At 52.4% G+C, this 20,832-nt stretch overlaps 1 protein-coding gene across 9 annotated transcripts in view; it reads right to left on the bottom strand.

The window, feature by feature from the left end:
• The window catches only part of SCTR (secretin receptor), an 87,515-nt gene that overhangs the window by 23,986 nt on the left and 42,697 nt on the right, over positions 1 to 20,832 (bottom strand). For all 9 annotated transcript variants that reach the window (XM_059166644.1, XM_059166647.1, XM_059166645.1 and 6 more), the window contains 2 exons: positions 9,303 to 9,410; positions 4,054 to 4,157 (listed from right to left, as the gene is read on the bottom strand). In XM_059166644.1, the coding sequence (XP_059022627.1) occupies positions 4,054 to 4,157; positions 9,303 to 9,410 (212 nt within the window). The remainder of the gene's footprint in view (positions 1 to 4,053; positions 4,158 to 9,302; positions 9,411 to 20,832) is intronic.

Here is a 20,832-nt window from a genome sequence, read left to right as displayed (position 1 = left end):
TTATAAAGGAGGAGCTTAAAAAAAAATTAGACCTATTCTCAGTTATGATAATGGAGTGCTGTAGGACAGCAGGCAACATGGGAACGTTTGGAGTGTTTCATCCAGTTCTGGGTGTGCTATTTTAAGAGGCACAGGAATAAACTGGAACATTTCTGGAGGAGGGAAGAGTGCATGAAAAACTGGGTACATTATACCCCGAGGAAATAAACGAGCAAACTTAGGCAAGAAGAGTATTGGAACAATTGACAGGTAGAGGCCTAAGACCCACTGTGTGGGCTCCAAGGGGAGGGAGCTAACCAAAAGAAGTCTGACTCAGAGTGACCAAAGATTTTCTGAGAGCAAGAGGCAACCTTTGATGGGATGGCTGCCATGTGTCATTGAGCTTCCCCACTGGTATGACGGCGATCCCAGAAGCCAGGAGCCACCTCTCAGGAATGAAGAAGAGAGCCAAAAGGACAGTAGGTTGCCCTAGATTCATGGTGGCTTGACTTTGGGACATGAAAGGGCAGTCAAATGTTGAGAAATAAAAGGGTCCATGATGTGTCAGCTTATAATCTTGCACGAGCAGGAGGAGCCCCAGCCCCGAGGGCACGAGCCTCACTCCTAGGATCCCCTAGTTTTGCCACTCTCAGTTCAGAAGCAGATTTGGGCCAGTCTGTGACAGCACGATGAGGCACGGGGTGACAGTATGGGGTGTTCTGGCTGAAAGCTCCACATTGTCCTGTGGCTAGGTTGACTGCCTGCCAGGGAACCCTCAGGACACCAGCCAGCTGCACTTGTCCCTGCATTATGTGTGTAAGTTCTGATCCAGAAGGAGCCCTGCTCCCAGGAGCCCTGATGTGCCCTTAGTGCACCTGCCCTCCACATCTGCAACAGGGACTCCCCCCAGGAGGGCGTGGGGGCCAGGAGCCTCACTGCTGTCTGTCCTGGATCACACTGCCCATCTCTCTGCTGTCGTTCCTGACTGGGCCACCTTCCCTCTACATCCTCTAGATCAGGGCTCAGCAGACATTTTTTGTAAAGGGACAAATAATGTGCGTCTTAGACTTTGGGTGCCATTTGGGCTTTGGCAAATACTCAGCTCCGCTCTTGTGGTATAAATGGCCATAGCCATGTCTCAATAAAATTTTATTTACAAAAGCAGGTGGTTGGCTGGATTTGGCTCAAGGGCCACAGGATGCCAACCTCCACTCTCGGTAAGCAAGCCCCATTTTATTTACCCAAGCAGCAGCCTGGTCCTTTCTGCCAATCTGTGTGCACTGTTGTGGGCTTTTGTTGGTGAATAGAGCGGCGCGTGCCAAGTAAGGAAATTGAAGAAAAGACAGCCAACAAGTGCTCATTTCCATCATCGTTTGATCAGAAGAGAAAAGACATTTCAACAGTAAGAGACAGGATGACTCAGATCTCTGAGTGAGGGACAAAGCCCATGGACCAGCATCTAGGCAACAGTAAATTACATGGCTTGAAAACCTTTCTGATCTTAGGGATTTTTTTTTTTTTTTTTTTTACATTTTTAAAATTTTTTATGTGAGCTGAAGCCAAGGTAGTTCTCCTTTCCACTATTCTTGGCCAATAAATATTCTGAATTAAGTCCAAACTTTGCATTTACATTTGTTAAATTTCAGGTCCTTGTTTTGGGATTTTAACAGTTTCTGCCCTGGATGAACATCATGGTTAAGGTCTTGGGTTTTGTTCCCTAGCTGATGAGTCTAAAGCTGACAGTGTCTCCGATGTGATTTCAGTAAACATTGCTCACAAAACCAAAGGCTCCCTGGGGTCCTCAGTAATTCTTAAGAATGTAAAAGGGTCCAACGGCCAAAAGGTTTGAGAACCAATGGCCGAGGCCAATCCTGTGTCCCATCCCTCTGCCGGGGATGGTGGCAGGGGTGGGCAGGCTCCGGTCACTTTGGGCCAGTGCGATGGGAGGACAAGCTTGCTGAGGTTTGGGTGAAGAAGCTTTCTTGCTCTTGGGAAGGAGCCATAGGAAGTCAGGCTGTCCCTCCACCTGGACAAGCAGGCATGGGGGAATATGTGGCTGTCATCGCCAATGGCCATCATCCCACATCGAGAGGTGGCAGCCTTGAGAGGAAGCCACCAGGATAGCAGGAGGAGAGATGGCAAGAACCTGGCCCTTTGGCAGCTTCTGAGTACTGCCTTATGAAAGAATTCTGAAGCCTGTTCTCTGCACCCCCAGTTACATGAGCCACATCTGTTTATTACCCAAGTTGCAAATTTCTGTTTCTCGCAGCCCAGGGCATCCTTTTGAACCTCTGTGCTGCCATCCATCATTAGAACATTCTCTCTTAATTTTATGGATTTTGCCAATGTGATCACATAAACTTCCTGCCCTTGTGTAAGTCAGTGATGGAAATGGTCATCTGCAGGGGTCAGGGCCCATCCACTTCTCTGAAACCTTCTGTCCCCACTGAGCAATCCTTGCCGGGTCTCGTTATGAAAGTACCCTGCTCTGACCAGACCTGAAGACCTCACATGTGTCCCCCAACTGGATGACAAACCCCGGAGGGAAGAAACCCAAGTCTCCACCTTGGTCCCCCACCCACTCTTCCTTGTACAGAGCAGGACTGACTGGCTGGAGAAAGTCCCAGAAAAGAGTTCAGAAGTGGGTATGGTCTGTCTTCCAACCTCATCCTTCCTCCCTTCCCTCTGCTGCTCCGCCTCATGCTTCTCTCACATGCCCTCACCCCATCCTCCAAGGGACCAGCAAGCCTGTCAGGATTCCCACTGGGGAGTTTAGCCCACGAGGCTGCAAAAGCCCATCTCCCAGCGGACACGCACCATACCAGGGGGGCAGCAAGAGCTAGAGGAAGGACTCAGGTTCTTTTGGGTACTAACTAGGTTTGACTCCTGCCTCTGCTAGTCTCTGAGCGTGTTCCTTTATCATTCTGAGCCTCAGTCTCCTCATCTGCAAAATGGAGAAAACAATGATCTTACGATGAATCCTTCTGAGGATTTAGTGTCATCATGTATCCAGGAACCGGCACATGGCAGGTGTTCAGACAACAACAGACATTCATTGGGCACCTAGTTAAGTGCCAAGCATTGTGCTGGGGCCTTGGGACCTGGAAATGAGTAAGATTCTGATCTGTTCCTGCGATATCTCTAAATCTAGACCCATGCCTGGCTCACAGTCAGCGCTTAATACACGTTTGTTAAGTGAGTTCATGGCTTTGAAGAGCTCACATTTTAGTGAGCGAGTTGAATCCCCATGGCACATGACGACAATTTCGTTCAACGTAGCAGGTAACATTCTGGAAACCAATACAGCATATCAAGAAAGCCCTTCTTGGGAGTGGGGAGGTGGGAAGAAAGGGCTTTCTGGAGTCAGTGGGCTAGAGTGGAGTCTCGAAGGACATTTACGAATTAGGCAGGGAAAGTCAGGATGCAAAGCTCTGATACTAATGGCCACTTTAGGGGAGGCCTCTGGAGGCACCTGGAGAAGCTCAGCGCACTGCTCAGTGTCCTCTCTCTTACCAGGCCTGCCCAGCAGCATGCAGCTCGCTCTTTCCCCTCAGAGCCTGAGAAGCCCTGAGAGACAACATTTATTGAGTATTTCTTCTGGCAGGGCACCCTTCTCAGCACTTTCCTGGATTACCTCGTTTGGTTCCCTTGGCAAGTCTGTGAGGTCAGAACCATAATCAGCCCATCTCCCTGATGGAAAAACTGAGGCACAGAGAAGTTAAGTCCTCCCAACCCCCGCCAAGGTCACCGTCAGGGTTCAGACTCAGCACCCTGACTCCAGGTGTTTAACCAGTGGGTTGCTTTTCTTTCAGTTTCATGACTAAATCACCCCCAGTCTTGTTCTTACAGTTTTTCTCGTTCTTACAGTTTCTCATTCTTATAGGGCAGTTCTTATTGTGCCTGTGCCCGGGTCTTCATTAACCATCTCTGGGCTGTGTCACCAGGGCACTGAGGTAGGCCCAGGGAGCCCCGGATGATGAGTGGGGTGGGGTGGGTAACAAGAGCAGTTCCCGGTCCCCTGATCTTGACCCAGGGCTGGCTCCACTCTATCTTCTCACTTGCAGACAGGCTTACCCGCTTCTCATTGGATGAGTCGTTCACATTAACCCCACAGGCCAGGTCAGGCCTGGGGAAGATTTCCGACCAGCCGTCCTGTGTGCAGTTTCGAAACATGGAACCTGTGGGAGCCAAACATCCTGCAGGTGAACACTGGGAACACGGGACAGATGGCCTGGGGTCCCAGGTACCCTCAGCCACGCCTTAGGGGCGGCCTGGCATTTCCCCATCGCTCAGCCCTGGCTGCCTTTCTCTGAACCACACAGTCCACTCCCAATCGGCTCAGCTGGTCCTTGAAGACTATGTAAGGGTCAGTAAGAAGAGGCAGGAAAGGGATGCCTGGGTGGCTTGGTCGGTTAAGCCTCTGCCTTCAGCTTAGATCATGATCTCAGGGTCCTGGGATCAAGCTCTGCATCAGGCTCCCCATCCAGCAGAGAGTCTGCTTCTCCTTTTCACTTTGTGATCTCTCTTTTGCTTCCTCTCAAATAAACAAATAAAAATCTTAAAAAAAAAAAAAAATAAGAGTGGTGGAAGAGGAAAGTAGGGAGATAGCCCTAGAAAGTGCAAGGGTGCGGACGTGTGTGCACAGGTGAGAGAGAGACAGACCTGCGGACCACCGAGGCCTCGATTTACAAACCAGCCCAGCTCTGAACAAATAACCCTGTTAGCCTCCAAGCACTACTTGCCCCCCCCCCCCGGGGTCCCATAGCCTCGTCCATCCCCATGTCCCTCCTTGCCAGACACAGGGCTCCGCATACAGGGGGGAGGGCAGGACATATGTCACAGTACCCTCTGGTCCCAGCAGCAATCCTCCACTGGACTCTGTGTCCCCACCCCTACAGAGCTTCCCCTTACCTTTCCCCAGCACAGCTGGCTGCCCCTAGGCCCAGCCCCCGTGAAGGGTCTCTCAGGCCCTGGGGCCCACCCCGCACCTCCCCACCCTCCCACCCCCGCATCTGGCTGCTGCAGGTGTGGCAGGCACACAAGTGTGCCTGGTCACACCCCTGGAGATAGGAATTCTGACACTCCCTCAGCTCAAATTCGTACCCCCTCTAGGGGCCCCAGCCACCCTGCTTTGGCCTTGCATGCTCCTTTCTGACAGGCCTCGGGTCTGGACCACTGGTTCACAGGGTTCAGGGTCACATGGGTTCCACTGAACTCAAAAATGATGGCTGGAATTTCTAGAACCAGCCACTATGCTCGTTTCCAGATTTTGAGCTAATCCTCCCAGCACTCAGGGAGGGAGGCACGGCTGGTTTATTTACCAGACAAGAAAACCAAGGCCCAGAATTGGGCCTCAGAGTCCAGCCAGGATGTGACTCTTCCCTGTGCCTCCCTCCCACCTGGCCCTGGCCCCTGGGGGCAGCTTCTAGCACCAGGAGACCTTGGCTTTCTGACCTTCTGGATCTGGGTCTGCCTGGCCCCCAAAAGCCCCTGAGACCTGGAGTACAGGCTTCCAAGTAGCCAGATCTAAGTGGGAAACTCAGCCCCCCCACCCCTTGGTCACCTGGGTGTGAGCTTCAATGCCTTACTTCTCTGTGCCCAGTGACAATAGTCACCCACACTGCAGGACTGAGCAAGGAACCCGATAGCACCATTAAGTGCCCAGCCTGGTGCCTGGCCCAGAGAGCCCCACAGTGTGACTCCCTCCTCCTTTCAGCCTTTCCAAAATAGACCTCAGTGGTGGGGCTTGGAGGCATGGAATTTAGGGGGCGGGGTGCAAGACTTCTACAGTTCAGTCAAGGGAGCTAGCGTGTCAGACGGGAAAGCAGGGGCCTCCAACTTCAGTTTGGTTGGATGGGAAATTGAATTAAGAGAACGCAAACTCCCCAGGGCCCAGAACCAGTTATTCGTGTGTCCCTAGAGGCTGGCCTGGGCTGGGCTGCCCGTTTTGGGGCCTTCTCCTCACTGACCCAGTGGGATTCTCCAGACAGATGCTGCATGTGACCCAGGCCGGGCGCCCGGTGTGGCTAACGAAGCAGTGCCCTTTGCTGACCAGGCTCTTGGCAGAACTGTAGAGGAGACGAGGGTTGGGCTCTCTCTGGAGAGCCCTTCAACCCCACCCACTTGCCCCGGGCTTCATTCCTAATAGGACAGGGGCCCTTGCTTACCCAGGTTCAGGGCAGTGTACACCTCAAGAGCCCCTGAAGGTACAATCAATATTTTGTGCATATACATCTGTACATCTGAAGATTTTACCCAATTCTCAAAAGGCTCCAGGACCCTAATCAGGTCCTGAAGATTTTACCCAATTCTCAAAAGGCTCCAATCCCAAGATAGAAGAAGGCCTGACCCTGCCTGAGAAGCGTGTTTTCTAACAAGGGACTCTGGAAGACCAGTGCCCCGTAAAGAATCAAAGGAATGCATCCTGGAAAGAACATTCTAGACCTTGGCACACACAGAAAAATATCTGAGGGCAGATTCCAGCCTGCAGTTTTGGGAGGCACTTAGCCATTCTGTCTGGGCCCCATAGTGGGCACCCTGGGAAATTATTAATTTATTATTATTATTTTCTTCTCTCAAAAGGAAGGGTCAGTCCAAAACACCAGTCCTCACAGGGCACTCCTCTCTGGGTTGGGTTGGGGAGCCCTGGGGTCCTGTGGGACACTACTGAGGGGAGCCCTCCTTCCGGAGAGGAGACCAGGGCTCTGGGATCTATGGGGAAGAAAGGTGGTGGTAGGAAGATGATTCTTGGTGACTAACTCAGGCGGGACTGGTCCTGACCCGTGCTGCTGGGCTGGCTGGTGCCCTGGGCCGGGGGCTGGGTATGAACAGAGTGGCCCAGGAGCGGTAAGTTCAGAAGCCTCAGCAGGCCGGGTCTCCCTGTGAAGGGGCAGACAGGAGGCTCCTGAAGTTCCACAGCGACACTGTGTGGCAGGAAGAAGAAACTGCAGCAGTGGCAGGCAGACCACCCCAACTTCCTTCCCTACAGCAGGAAAAAGTAGGACTGCACCCCTGGGTGAACACCGTGGGTCTGGAGCAGTTAAAGGGTTGGGGGTCCTCAAAAGGGAGTCAGTGGGCTGCTAGTTAAATAGGCATACAGGCATTCTAGCAGTTGATTGGGTAGGATTTGGCTAGGAGCAAGGCTCTGGCTGGCTCTTCTGAAGAAAGGTAGAAGCGACGTTGATGGGGGATGCAGAGGCACTTCGGCTTTGGGAGGGCTGTGAAGGGAAGACTGGGAAAGGAGGAGAGCTTCAAGTCCCTCCAACTGGAGAACTCGGTCAGCAAAGGAGGAGCACTGGACAGGGAGTCCAGGATCTGGTCCTGTCCTCGAACCTGACCAACATGTTGCCTTGGGTCAGTCATGTGCGGATTAATCTCATGTGTTGGGAGCTCCATGGACCGCAGACATAGACATGGAAGGGTCACAATGGGAGAAAAAGACTGTTGGTCGGTTTGCTGGCACCTGTGTGTAGGTGGGGAGGGGGAAGGCAAGAAGGGAGAAGAGAGGAAGAGAAAGGATGAAGGAAGATATTTAAAATTCATTTCCAGGGGCGCCTGGGTGGCTCAATGGGTTAAAGCCTCTGCCTTCAGCTCAGGTCATGATCTCAGGGTCCTGGGATCGAGCCCCATCGGGCTCTCTGCTTGGCAGAGAGCCTGCTTCCTCCTCTCTCTCTCTGCCTGCCTCTCTGCCTACTTGTGACCTCTGTGTGTCAAATAAATAAATAAAATATTTTTTAAAAAATAAAATAAAATAAAATTCATTTCCAAGCACAGTTCTATAGACTGGTCCTGTTTATGCTCCCGTTTTACAGATGAGAAAATCAAGGCTGAGAATGGGTAACTAGGGCTCTCAGGCCTTGGAAACTGACTGGACCACACTTTCTCAGGCCTTGAAACCTGGCTGGACCACACTTTCCCTCGTCCCTTGCAGGTTGGTGTCACCAGGACTGAGTTCTGGCAGAGGCCATGTGGGCAGAAGCAGGCTCATTCAGGCCTGGGGCTAATCAAGAGCAGCTGGTTTGCATGTTAGGTGGGCAGACATTGTACGTACGTACGAAGGCTTTGAGATTTGGGACCTCTGTCTGTTTCAGCAAGCGGGCATTATCCAAGCAGTAAGTGGAGATTCGGGACTCAGACCTGTCTCCCTGGTGCACCTATAAGACTGAGTGGGACAGGGAGCTACCTCAGTGTGCTCCCCAGATTGAGAGTGTGTGTGCACATGCGTGTGCACACACGTACTAGAGAATTATGGAGCGAGCAATTTACACTCCTCTCCCACATTGCATGGTCTTGATTTCCTCGCTGGTCATCCATTCTTTCCTTACCTGGCTTTGAGACGCTCGTGGGTTTTAGTGTGAAGACCTCTTTTCTGGTTTCATTAGCCAGCATTTCCTGCCCCACATAGATGGGGGAAGGGAGTGGCAGACTTTAGACTTTAAATGACCTCATGGAGGACGGGGACCAAAGGCTGTGAAATTACCTCGCCTCCACCTAGCATCACCCCCCACCACAAGGCTGTAGTCCCTCCTTGACCGCGGCATCGATGACAGGGTACTGCTTTTGAAGTTGGAGAAATCTGGGTTTGAATCTTAGTTTCTCCATCTTCTAGCTGTGAAGCTTAGGAAATGTGCTAAGGTTAACTCCTCTTAACTCCCTGTTACTGTTGCTCCTTCCTGGGTCAAGAAGAGGAGTCAAGGTCTGTCATTGGCAGGGGACTTGTGATGGTTCAGTGAGCCCGTGTATATAAAAATTACTGGCATGTGGTGGAGTGTGAGCCCAAGTTAGTCTCCGAATGTCCCCTGTCTGAGACCGTCTCCCTCTCTCCCTGCCTCAAATTAAGAAAATCCTTGTAAACTGCAGTTTTCCTCAGGCAAGAGATGACCTGGGAGGCAAGGGGCTTTCAGAGAGGGCACAGTCTATCAGCTGGGCCTGGCAGAATGGACACATAGAAAGGAAGTGTTCTGGAAAGCTAGGCTGTGCCCCCGCGGCACCCAGACGTGGGGGCTGGAGCAAGGGTTCTGGTTGCTAACGGGGCAGAAACATAGAAGGAAGTAGGGGAGCCCAAATGGGGATGTGGGTTTGAGAAAAGCAAGCCCAGTCTCCTCTATCACTTCCTAGCACATTGCCTCCTGGCCCCCTTCCTTGGGACCCTTTGAATCAAGCCCACCCCACACCCCCAAGCCAGGCCTTCAGTCCTCAGGAAAGACCACCTCTCACCATTCCATTCATCGCTTGTCCCCAGAGGTTCTTGGCCTCCAGGCCAAGGCCCCAGCCAGAGGGTCACCCACTGCCTTGCAGCCAAGACCCCCAGGCTGAGCAGTTACCATTTCTGCCGGTGAACATCCGGAGGAACTGGGGGCATCCCACTTCCACGATCTGTCCCAGTGCAGAGGACGGCCAGCAGCTCATGTTGTCCCACAGTCCCTTACAACCTGCCAAGAGGAGCAGCAGTGTTAGACAGGGAGCCAGCATGGGCAAAGGGCCTCCCCCACCGCCTGTCACCATCCCCAGCACTCTAGCCTGCTAGCCTTTCCCATTAGGGACTGACTCTTTGAGATCAGGAACCAGTGGGGTCCAATGTGCCCTTTTATCTTTGGCATCTACACAGTAATCGCCCATGTTGAAGGCATGAAGGAAGGAGAGAACACATGTTATCTCGTATAAGCCTCACCACTCACCAGGGCAGCTCTGGATTTCTCTAGAACAGAAGACAGAACACCTCTTGGCCTCCGGTTGCATTAGACTCGACAGCAGGGCTCTGGCCTGGCCTCACAGGGTAACCATCTAGGGAGCTTTATTTTATTTTTTTTAAAGATTTATTTATTTGACACACACACACACACACACACACTCACACGCAGAGAATACAAGCAGGGGGGAGCAGAAGGGAGAGGGAGAAGCAGGCTCCCCCACTGAGCAGACAGCCCTACCTGAAGCTCAATCCTAGACCCTGGGATCATGACCCGAGCTGAAGGCATTTGCTTAACCGACTGAGCTGCCACCCAGGCACCAGAACACATAGAACTGGGCCCTGCATCCAGGGATCCTGATTTAACTGGTGTTGGGAGGGGGCTGGGCCGCTCCCCATATGCATTCCTTGGAACAGGCTTTGGTCAGATCACTGACTTCTGAATTCCTTGTTGGGGTCCTGGCCTTCCAGTCCTCTGCCTGCCAGCTGGGCTTTGGTGCTAGTGGGAGTCCGTCACCCTGTGCTCTCACACATGTAAGCTCATCTAACCCACCGCAATGCTCCACGGCAACTGGCCCTGTCCTTGTTTTATGAATGAAGCGATAACACAGAGAAGAGAAGGATTTTCTGGAGTCACACAGCGGGGAAATGCAGGGGCTGGAAAGTGGCTGTCTAGCTACCCTGCTCTGTGCCACCTCCCAGGCTTTAGCCACCTGCCCTATCTCTTAGGGGCACCAACCCCAGCTTCCAAGAGCCTTCCTCATGGAGCCAGGCTAGGGGAACTGGAGAGGAGCCAAGAGCTGGTGGGGATCCAGGGGGTGGGGTTGGCCCAGGAGGGCAAGAGGGAGGATGCAGAGAGAGGGGCTGAAGGGGGCCTGCCCCCAGAGGGATGGGGGGAGAGAGAGGAAGTGTGAGGTCAGGATGCGGGGCTCTGGAGGCAGGGCAGCCCCTGAGTGACAGACAGACTGTGGCCCCGGGACTAGGTTGCTGGTATGGAGTGGGAGAGAGCTTGCACACAGAGGCAGGGCTTGGACGGGGCTTCCCCAGGACAGTGGAAGCATCTTGGGACTGAGGACCAGGGTCTGTGTCCCTCGAGGAATGTGGGAGATGAGCAGCCCCTAGCATGTCTCTGCTCCTTCACCCCGACTCTCACAGTGAGCCCTGAAAGAGGAGGGGCTGGACCTCTGTCTGAGCGCGCCACAGAGCACCCAGGCAGGGTTCTGCCACCATCCAGGCAACTGGTCGTCCACATTCCAGCCGCTGGGGACACTGCTCCCCAGACCTGAGCAGGGGCTGCCCGAGTTTGCAGGGTCCCTGCGACCCTGGCTTCCCAGATTCTCCTGTGACCCACTGTGTCTGTCTACTTGACTTGAGCCTGGAGGATGAGGCTGTCCTTGCTCCTTCTGCAGAAGTCTCCCTGTGACAGCAGGTTGCCTCATTTACAAGGAGCCACATGTCTTGTATGAGAAGCAGTTGGAAGGATTCAGGAGCCTCTTTCATCACTTTGGGAGCAATGAATTCAGGGTCGCCCCACCAGGTCAGCCAGGGAATGGGGGTCCACAGCTCCTGCCCGTGAGGCTAGATAGCCCCCGTCCAGTTGGCCAGACAGATGGCAGGCTTCCTGACCTGGGTCATGTGAGGCTGGGCTCATAGGGACACTGCCTTGGTGCTGACAGTAGGTGGCAGAAGAGGGGCTGGTGGCAAGGGGGAGAAGGCTCTCCTCAAGGTGAGTGGGGTCCCCTGATAGCCGGTTCACTGTCACGCCTTCTGTATCAACCCTGCAGAGAGAAAAGGCTGGAGGTGCATGGGACACTGTGGAGCCTGCAGGGGTAGGGTAAGGTCACTGCCCCACCAGAGGTGATGGAAATGAGGAATCCAGGCTCCAAGAGGCCAAGAGACATAGGTGCAGGGGGACAGAGCTGATACCGGTGGCGCTGGTATCACACCCTCCGGGCTGACCCTTGGTTGCAGCAGACTGGTGCTTCTGCCTCCACGTGACATTGCTCATGTCCTGAACACAGTGGCACGCTGTGATAGGGGTGACGTCCTCTTCCAGCCTCGATGCTGGGAACAGACCTAGTGCTCCCAGTGCGAGGAGCCCATCCCTGGTGGCGTGCTCTTCTAGCTGGTATGTGGTTGAATGCTTTTCATTTTAATAGTTACACTTTTTTAAAAAAAAGATTTTATTTATTTATTTGACACAGAGAGAGACGGCAAGAGAGGAAACACAAGCAGAGGGAGAGAGAGAGGGAGAAGCAGGCTTCCTGCTGAGCAAGGAGCCTGATGCAGGGCTTGATTCCAGGACCCTGGGATCATGACCTGAGCCAAAGGCAGCACTTAACCAACTGAGCCACCCAGGCACCCTGACAGTTGCACATTTGTTTAAAAAAAAAGAGAGAATTTAATATGTATTAAGCAGTTATAAGATGAGCATATCACATCTGTGATTTTATAGCTATTAATATTATATATTATAATAATAGTAATATTATATTATATATATATATATATATATATATAATATTACATATATTATTATAAAAGGAGGTTAAGTTAAAAAATAGTTGAAGAAGTTGGTTGAGCTCCTGACTCCTGATTTCGGCTCGGGTCATGATCTCAGGGTCTGGAGATCAAGCCCCATGTTGGGCTCTGCACTCAGTCTGGAGTCAGTTTGAGATTTTCCCTCTCCCTCTGTCCCTACCCCCTGCTCATATTCTCTTTCTTTTTATTTGAAAAAAAGATTAATTTTTAAAAAGTGGGGCGAGAACCCTTGTACGCTGTTGGGGGAATGTAAACTGGTGCAGCCGCCATAGAAAATAGCACAGAGGCTCCTCAAAAAATACAAACAGAACTACAACGTGATCCAGCCTTCCTGCTTCTAGGTATATACCCCAAGGAAAAGAAATCAGGACCTCAAAGAGATCTCTGCACTCCCATGTCCACAGCAGCATCGTTTTCAGTCGCCAAGGTTGCAAACAGCCTATGTGTCCATTGAACAATGATGGGTAAGGAGGATCCCCGTGCAATATTACTCAGCCTTTAAGAACGAAATCCTGCCCTTGTGACAACACGGATAAACGTGGAGGACACCGCCAAATAAGCCAAGCCAGACGCAAAAAGAGAAATGCCGCGTGATCTCACTCCCATGTGGGATGTGAAAGATTCAAGCTCATCAGAGCAGAAAGTAGAATGGTCACCAGGAGGCTGGGGTTGGGGGAGACGGGAAGATGTTGGCCAGAGGGTACGAAGTTGCGGTTAGGAAGGATGAATGAGCCCAAAATGTAATGCACGACATGATGAAAAGCAAAGTCCATTGATTTAAAGAGAAAACATTCAGACAGGCAGTACAGGTGGTGTGCTGGGCTGGAGGGACCGTGGCCAGGGAAGCCGGCTGGTACTGCGTGGTTCCTAGATGCTTGCAGGGACCTGCTTTGCACTAGGGTGTGAGTGGAGGGTGTGAGTGGAGGGCCTCAGCTCCCACTTCCCACCAGGCTCCTGCTCTGAGTAGGGGGAAGGCCAGCACAGGTGCGGCAGGGATGGGAGGACAGGAGGGCGTCCTGGCACTAGCCCTTCTGGGGCTCCTCTGGGGGCTCAGAACTTGGGTTGCTGCGGGCTCCTGGTGGGTTTAGATCTTGAGCCCCGGAGCTCGTTGCCTGAACTGGGGGTGAGGAGGTGTCCAATGAGATAAGGGATGGAGGAGCTTTGTAGATGGGGGTCCGGTTCACTGAGCCAGTAGGGAGGGGTCACTGCCTCCAGAAAGGCAGGGCTAGAATGCCTACAGATGAGCTGCTGTGTGGGCAAGCAGGGCTCAGAGCAGCGTGAGCGGCAGCTCTTCACCATTGCTGATGGACACTGTCTGGCTAGAGGGCGGGGATGGAAGGCTGGGGATGTTCTGAGTGGAGAGACAAGACAATGTTGGCCCACAAATGCCATCTGGGGGGGTAGGGGGTGCCTACCAAGTGCCCGTAGCCACAGAGGACAGCACTGGAGCCTGAGCTGAAGCAGTGTCATGGTGGAGATAGAGTGAGTTTTGGACACAAATCTCCCTTGAGCATGCCTCTTACCTCTATGAGCCTCAGTGTCCTCATCTGTAAAACGGGCATAGTAACATTCCCCCAGGATTTTGGTGTGGATTAAACGATTTGTGTGTGCAGGAGAATATTTTCTGATCTATTAATCTCCATTCCGCCCCCCCCCCCTTTTTTGTCCTTCCTCCTCGGCCTGTTGGCTCACATTCTCAGAAGTGGGCAGATAAACTTGGAATCTTCCTGGCTTGGGTTTCCAAAGGCTGTGGTGGGGACGGGGGTGAGTTGGTGGGAGTGGGGTGGGGACAAGAATTCTGGTGTAAACAAAATGCTTGGCAGAAAACATAAAAGGAGCAAGACTTCCCTTGGATTGGGGAGGTAAGGAGGGCACGCAATGAGCAGGACCTATAAGGTTCCAGAAAAAGACTTGAGTACCCTGCTGCCCGGCCAGCCCTGGATGGTGGGGTAGCCCAGAGGAGAAATGGCTGTAGGGACCTGCCTGGACCAGCAGGACCACGGAGAGCCTCGCAGAGCCCACGCTTCCCAGAGGAGTCCAGAAGTCTGTTGGCCACCGCCCTGTAGAGCCAAGCTCAAGACCACTTGGGCTCCCCCAGATACAGCGGTGCCATGTGAATCTCTGATAGTCCAGCCAAGTTGTGGGGAAGATCCAGAAAATACCAAGGCTTAGGTTATCCCCTGTCCTAGGAGAGTGGAATCAGAATGAAAGGTCCAGAAAACGGAGAAAGTTGTTTTTGCCCACTAGAGTTGATGGATAAAGATTGGTCTCCTTTATACTTGTGAAGCCCCTGGCACTGGGCCAGGCCCCAAGCAAAGGCTCAGTGACCTCTGCTCCCTCTGTCCCATAGTCCTGCTGTCCTGAATCACCCACTGTGCCATAGAGAGGTGGCCCAGAGACAGATCTGGCGATGGGGAGGGGGCTGAAATGCAGGTAAAAGTGACCCAAGAGGGCAGGACCAGGCCTGGGGCATCTCTCCATCCCCACCCAGCCCAGTGCCTGGCATACAGCCAGTCGTCTGCTAACTGCATGTCTGCCCTGTGTCCACCCAGAGGGGAGCATCTGTCCTTGATTTATTTATAAATGAGCTCAGATGACCTGACGATAACCTGGGACTATTCCCGGAGCTATGTGTCAGGCTGCAGTGCCATGGGGCCAGGACCAAGCCAGGCCCCCCAAGGCCCTGCTGGGGTGGGCAGGGTGTCCTCTGTCCCTCCAAACTCCCTGCACACTTCCCGGCTAATGGAAGTCACCAGGGAACCCAAGTTCCCTCATGCCTTGCCCCTCTGGTCCTCCCCTAGCTTCTACTTCTGTGATAACCCTCTCCTCTTACCTAGAGCTGCTATATCCATCTCTCAAGTGCCTCCTGCCCCCCGTCCCTGCTCACCGCCATTCACCTGTCTCCTCCCCAAGACCCCTCAGTGTTTCAGGGACCCCTGCAGTTGCCTGTTCCCTGGCCTCATCCTGACTCCCTTTGCCTTTCTCGGCTACCCTGGCCATCCAAGGGGCAACCTGGTGAGGTTTTCTGGGCTTTGCTAATGAGCTGATCTGTAGCATTAAGTCAAGAAAGGTATTGCCCTCCTGGTGGTGGCTGGACCACACAAGGAAGTGGTCAGGACAGAATCAATGGGACTGAAGTCCCAGGTGGCAAAGATATTTCAAAACCCAGCACAGGGAGGAAGAGCTGAACAGTCTGGGTGGGGGGGTTCTTTTTAAACCACAAAACACAAGCCGTTTCCGGGGATAAAATGTATTGGGAGTAGTGAGTTCCCCACCACTAAAAGTATGCAAGCAGAGAGAGGAACAGGATTAGCAGACTGGGAAATAAATACTTCAGACATTGCATGGAAGTTGCGGGAGGTAAGAAGAAGGACCCTTCGATTTCGAGGCTGAAGGCTGCTTTCTTTGAGGCGAGCTCTTGAGCACTATATGCTGAGCCCTTCCCCCCCTCTGGCACTGGGCAACTGGACCCTGACCCCATAGAATCCCCCTCATCCACCCTGATAACTCTTCTTTACCTGGCCTGAAGGTCTTCATTTCATGCCACCTCTTACATTAATTAAAGATTAATTGACACTGGGATGTCTGGGTGGCTCAGTTGTTCAAGCGTCTGCCTTCAGCTCAGGTTGTGATCCCAGGGTCTTGGAATCGAGCCCCGCATTGGGCTCCCTGCTCAGCAGGAAGCTTGCTTCTCCCTCTCCCCCTGCTTATGTTATCTCTCTCACTGTCAAATAGATAAATAAAATCTTTTTTTTTTTTTAAAGATTAACTGACATCAATAGTCTTTTTTTTTTTTTTTTTTCCCTGATTTCTAACTCTTAAATCCCTTCTTGGGAGAGTGAAAATATCAGTCACTCACAACTCAGTCTGAGTTGCAAACTACAAAATCCTTAGGATTTAGAGTCAAAAGATGGGGGCTGAGAGTCCTGTTTTAGCTCTGGGAGATCCTGAGTCTCTCGGTGCCTCTATTTTCCTCATCTGTGAAATGGGTTTAATAATGGTACTTACTATACAAGTTGGAAACTAAAAAAGAAAAAGCCTGAAAAGTTACACAAAACTAAGTTACTTGTTTCTGAAAAATGAGCCAAGATCTCTTGTGCCCAGGAAAGAAGCTGCGGGGTGGTGAGCTGTGGGCAAGGTGGGCGTGTCAGGCACTGGGGGTGGAGCCAGAGGGAATCCAGAAAAGGAGGAGCTGGGAATGTTTGCTAGAAAACATTGCATGACAGGGAGCCCGATTTAGGGCTCCATCCCAGGACCCTGTCCAATAAATAAAATCTAAAAAAAAAAAAAATAATAAAACAAATTTTAGAAAACATTGTGTGAAAAGCCAGCATGTCTGAAATACTGGTGCAGGCTACGACGTAAATGAACCTCATAAACCTGCCCAGTGGAAGAGGGCAGATACAGAAAGAAGGTCACCTACTGTAAGATTCCACTTAGAAATCCAGGATCAGTGAACCCAGAGAGACAGAAAGCAGAATCATGGTTGCCAGGGCAGGAAAGGGGGGCAAGGAGGAGTGATTACTTATTGGGTATGGGATTTTCTTTTGGGGTGATGAAAATGTTTTGGAACCGGAGGGGTGCTGGCTGCACAGGGCTGTGAATGTCCGGAATGACACTGAATTGTTCTCTCTACAATGGTCAAGTTACTATGTGAATTTCAACTCATTCACCCCTTCCTCCTTTCCCTCCAGCCCTCCTGCCAAAAAAATCAGCCTGTTCCCCGCTGCCCATGTTCTTCAGGACTGGGGAACCAGCTAGCAGAGTCAAGAAGAGAAAGGGCGTGGCATGTCACCACTTGGAATGCAAGGATACTACGGCCCAGAGATGATTAGTGTCTTGCTCAGAGTCACACAGCCCCTAAGAGACAGAGGAATGCACCTGTCTTTGTGATTGTGGAGCCCACACCTTTCCTGATACCAACTCTCTGGAACATTCTTCCCTACGGAGAGCCAAAGCCCTTCCACCAGGCAGCTTGTGTGTGTGTGTGTGTGTGTGTGTGTGCGGGGCAGGGGGGTATCAGCTTCTGTAAACAGAGCAATAAATAGCCTGGTAGAGCAGTCCACACAGCTATTAGGGTGACCCTGAAACGTTCCCACAAAATGCTGGGAAGGACTTGGCCACCTAACCCGGAATAGCTGAAGAGTTAATTTTTTATTTGTGATAAGTGTGCTGGGCTCAGTGACAGCTCCGAGAGTGGCAATTCCTGTGACTCGTCTGGGGATCAAATATTAACCTCCTCCCCGGGGGAGGACAGGACAGCTTAACCATTAACCCCGGGCCCCTAGCCAAGAGTCCCACTGGCTCCTCCCACTTTAGACGCCAGAATAGATCCTTGTTAGGGCCGGAGGTCCTGAGGGCCCATAGGCCTGGGTGGTCCAGGGACCTGGGCAGGCGGCCTAACCCCAGCCCTCGGCCGGCCTGGTTCTGGTGTGGACAACCGCTCCAACAGCTTGCCCCCTTTGCAGTTTCTCTTCTCCGTCCATCTCGGAGGGAGCTGTCCCCCCACCTGGGCCACACATCCATCCCAAACTCCGGGATGCATGCTCTGCTCTGTGTTTTCAAGTGCTCCGCAGAGCGCGCCTGAAGACTTTTCCAGCCGCTTGGGTACTTGGACATCTGCCTCTAGGGCTTTTAGATTAGGCTTTCAAAGCAACAGATGCCCTTTCCTAAATGGAAATTGTGGAAGGCCAAAGTGCCAGATCCAAGAGGCTGAGCCTGTGTGGTGGCGGGAGGGGGACAAGTAGGGAGGGTGTGGGAGGAGCCTGGCCTCTTTCTCACTCACCTGCCCAGGCCTTGCCAAACATTGTTAAATACTCCAAACTCAGCACAGCCCTCTTCCCATACTAACTCCCAAGCCCTCTCCGGAAGATGGGGTGGGCTCAGGGCCTTCCCCACGGCTTCCCATGGGGGTTAGAGGCAGAACCAGGGTGAGAGTCCCTCATGAGCTTTCTCAGACCTGGGTGCACAATCAGGAGCACGTGGGAGCCTTAAGGAAAAGGGATGACCAGCCCCGACTCCAGATCAGTCAGCCCAGAACGTGGGCCTGGGCACATTCACAACCACCCCAAGCCCTGTGAAGGGGAGGTAGGCATCCATAAGGCGCCTGGCTAGCAGTTCATAGATAGAGGAGTCTCCCGGGGCATGGCTGAGCATGCAGGCAGACAGAGGGCCCAAGCAGAGCCTACCCTTCCGTGGCAGAGGTCAGCTGCACGGCAGAGCTGTGGGCATTGAGGAAATCATTCCTAGAGGAGCCTAAAAAGCAGAATGCTTGGCAGAGTGAGGAAGAGGGAATGGTGTTGTAGCAGAGGGCCCAAGCAGAGCCTACCCTTCCGTGGCAGAGGTCAGCTGCACCAGAGCTGTGGGCATTGAGGAAATCATTCCTAGAGGAGCCTAAAAAGCAGAATGCTGGGCAGAGTGAGGAAGAGGGAATGGTGTTGTGGCAGAGGGATCAGCATGTGCAAAGGCCTGGAGGCACAGAGAATCTGATATCTTCAGGAAATTGTAGACAGTGTGGTTGAGCCAAAGGGAAATGCTTGAGATAAAGGCATGGATGAGGGCCAAGCTAGGCACTGGACTTCATCCTGGAACCACTGAAGAGCACGGGGACACTTCAAACACATCACATGCTCATTCTTCTAAAATAAGCGTCCCTTACAGTCTGTCTAATTTATGTACTTATCTTTCAGTAAGAGCTGAAGTTTTCAGGGCTGAATGAAAGACCCATGGCCTGTTGCTGGAATTTCAGGCATTCCTTGGGGGACATGCAGGCAGAGGCCAGCTGCCAGCTCTGCAGCACCAAGGTCTGGTCTTGTGGGTACCTCATTCTCTCTGGTTCCAGACACTGCGTCAGGGGTAGCAGGAGGGCTCAGGGAAGCAGGAGGCTCAGGCTCAATGGCGCCCCCCAGTGAGCACCGCAAGACCACAATCTGCCTTCCTTTTTTTTTTTTTTTTTTTTTTTTAAGATTTTATTTATTTATTTGACAAAGAGAAATTACAAGTACACTGAGAGGCAGGCAGAGAGAGAGAAGGAAGCAGGCTCCCTGCTAAGCAGAGAGCCCGATGCGGGACTCGATCCCAGGACCCTGAGATCATGACCTGAGCCGAAGGCAGTGGCTTAACCCACTGAGCCACCCAGGCACCCCACAATCTGCCTTCCTGTGAGCAGCTTTAAAGCCAGCAGAGAGGAAGGAAATGCTTGACTGTGGGAGGTTATCTGATCCCTGCCCCTAGTGCAACAGATGAGCGTTGCAACATCCGACTGTTTGTCCCCACTGCCCAGCACTCCCCGATTTTCCTCCTGCCTTTGACTGCTCCTGACAATTGTGTAACCTGGACCCCCCTGCCACCTGTACAGAGGAGTTCCCCAGCCCTGAGCTCTCCTCTGAAGTCGCAGCTCTGCATGGCTGACATTCACCTCCTGATCTTTGTCTCTCCTCCCCCCAGAATACCTGGCCTTCCTTGGCCCCATCTTCCTGATACGCAGGCGGGACACTCAGGAGTCATCCTGGACACGTTCCCTCACACCCTGCTGCCAAGGCTGTTCATCATCACGTCTTGCCTGGGTTACCATCCAGACCTGTCTTTCATATGTCCACTTCTCTCCACCTCCACTTATTCCTCAGGAGCAGACCTTGCTCATATCTCCTTGGTCTTTATCTTTTCTGCACACCCCAACCTCATTTGCAAATTGTTAGCCCCTGAATCCCGTTGTATGAAGGCTTTCTCTAGCCACAGGAGCCCACTTTCCCCCCAAGGACAGCAGGTTGGGAGGGCAGGGGAATCAATGCTCCCACCCTCAGAAGCACGTTCTAACTGATGGGGAATTGGTGGGTAAATATCCCAGCTCCTCTGTCCCCCCCATCCCCCAGGCGTGTGTCCTGAGCTGGTTCCTAATGTGTCCCCACTGCCTACAAGCAATAATGCAGCCCATCTGCCCCAGCGTGGAATGGCCAGCTAGCACCATTCGACAGGCTTCTAATCACTTGCCCTGTTTGGAAGGCATTACACCCCTTCTTCATCCTGTTCTCCCCCATCCCTCCGTATCCAGTATCAAGTTGGCAAACGCTGCCAACTTGAGCCCCTTGGGAAAAGATGGAAAACCGTCTTCACTTGAGCAGTGGTTACCAAGCATCTGTTAAAGTTCTAGCTGTATTGCGCATAGTGATAACGCCACCGTATTTAGGGGACTCCTTCCCTTCTCTGCCTCAGCTCCCCCCAGTCCTCCACTGGTGGTTCCTGGGGTAGCTGCCGAATTAGCTGCTTGCGTTTGAATCCTCCTCCCAGTTCCTGCTTCCAAGAGCCCAGATGACCATAATCTATTGCCTGGACCACTAGCTTTCCAGTGGGCATCTCAGAATGTCCCTCCGTCTTTCTCCAACCCACCTTACAGACTTCCCAGTACATCTCACCCTTTCTTCTGGTAACTTTTTTTCCTGCCAGAAACAGGTACTCTTCCCTCCCGCCTGGAGGTATGGCAGCCTTTTTATGACCATGAGGCAAACAGCACATGCTAAGCAGAAAGACAGAAGGATTCTGGGCTCTGGTGATACCCTGGAACTTTGCACAAGTTCTGAGTTTCTGTAACGTGGGAAAAAAAAAAAAAACAAAAAAAAAACAAATCC

Source organism: Mustela lutreola, chromosome 3, assembly GCF_030435805.1.
Source record: "Mustela lutreola isolate mMusLut2 chromosome 3, mMusLut2.pri, whole genome shotgun sequence".
NCBI classification, from domain to species: domain Eukaryota; kingdom Metazoa; phylum Chordata; class Mammalia; order Carnivora; family Mustelidae; genus Mustela; species Mustela lutreola.
This window is presented reverse-complemented; position numbering and strand designations above follow the sequence as displayed.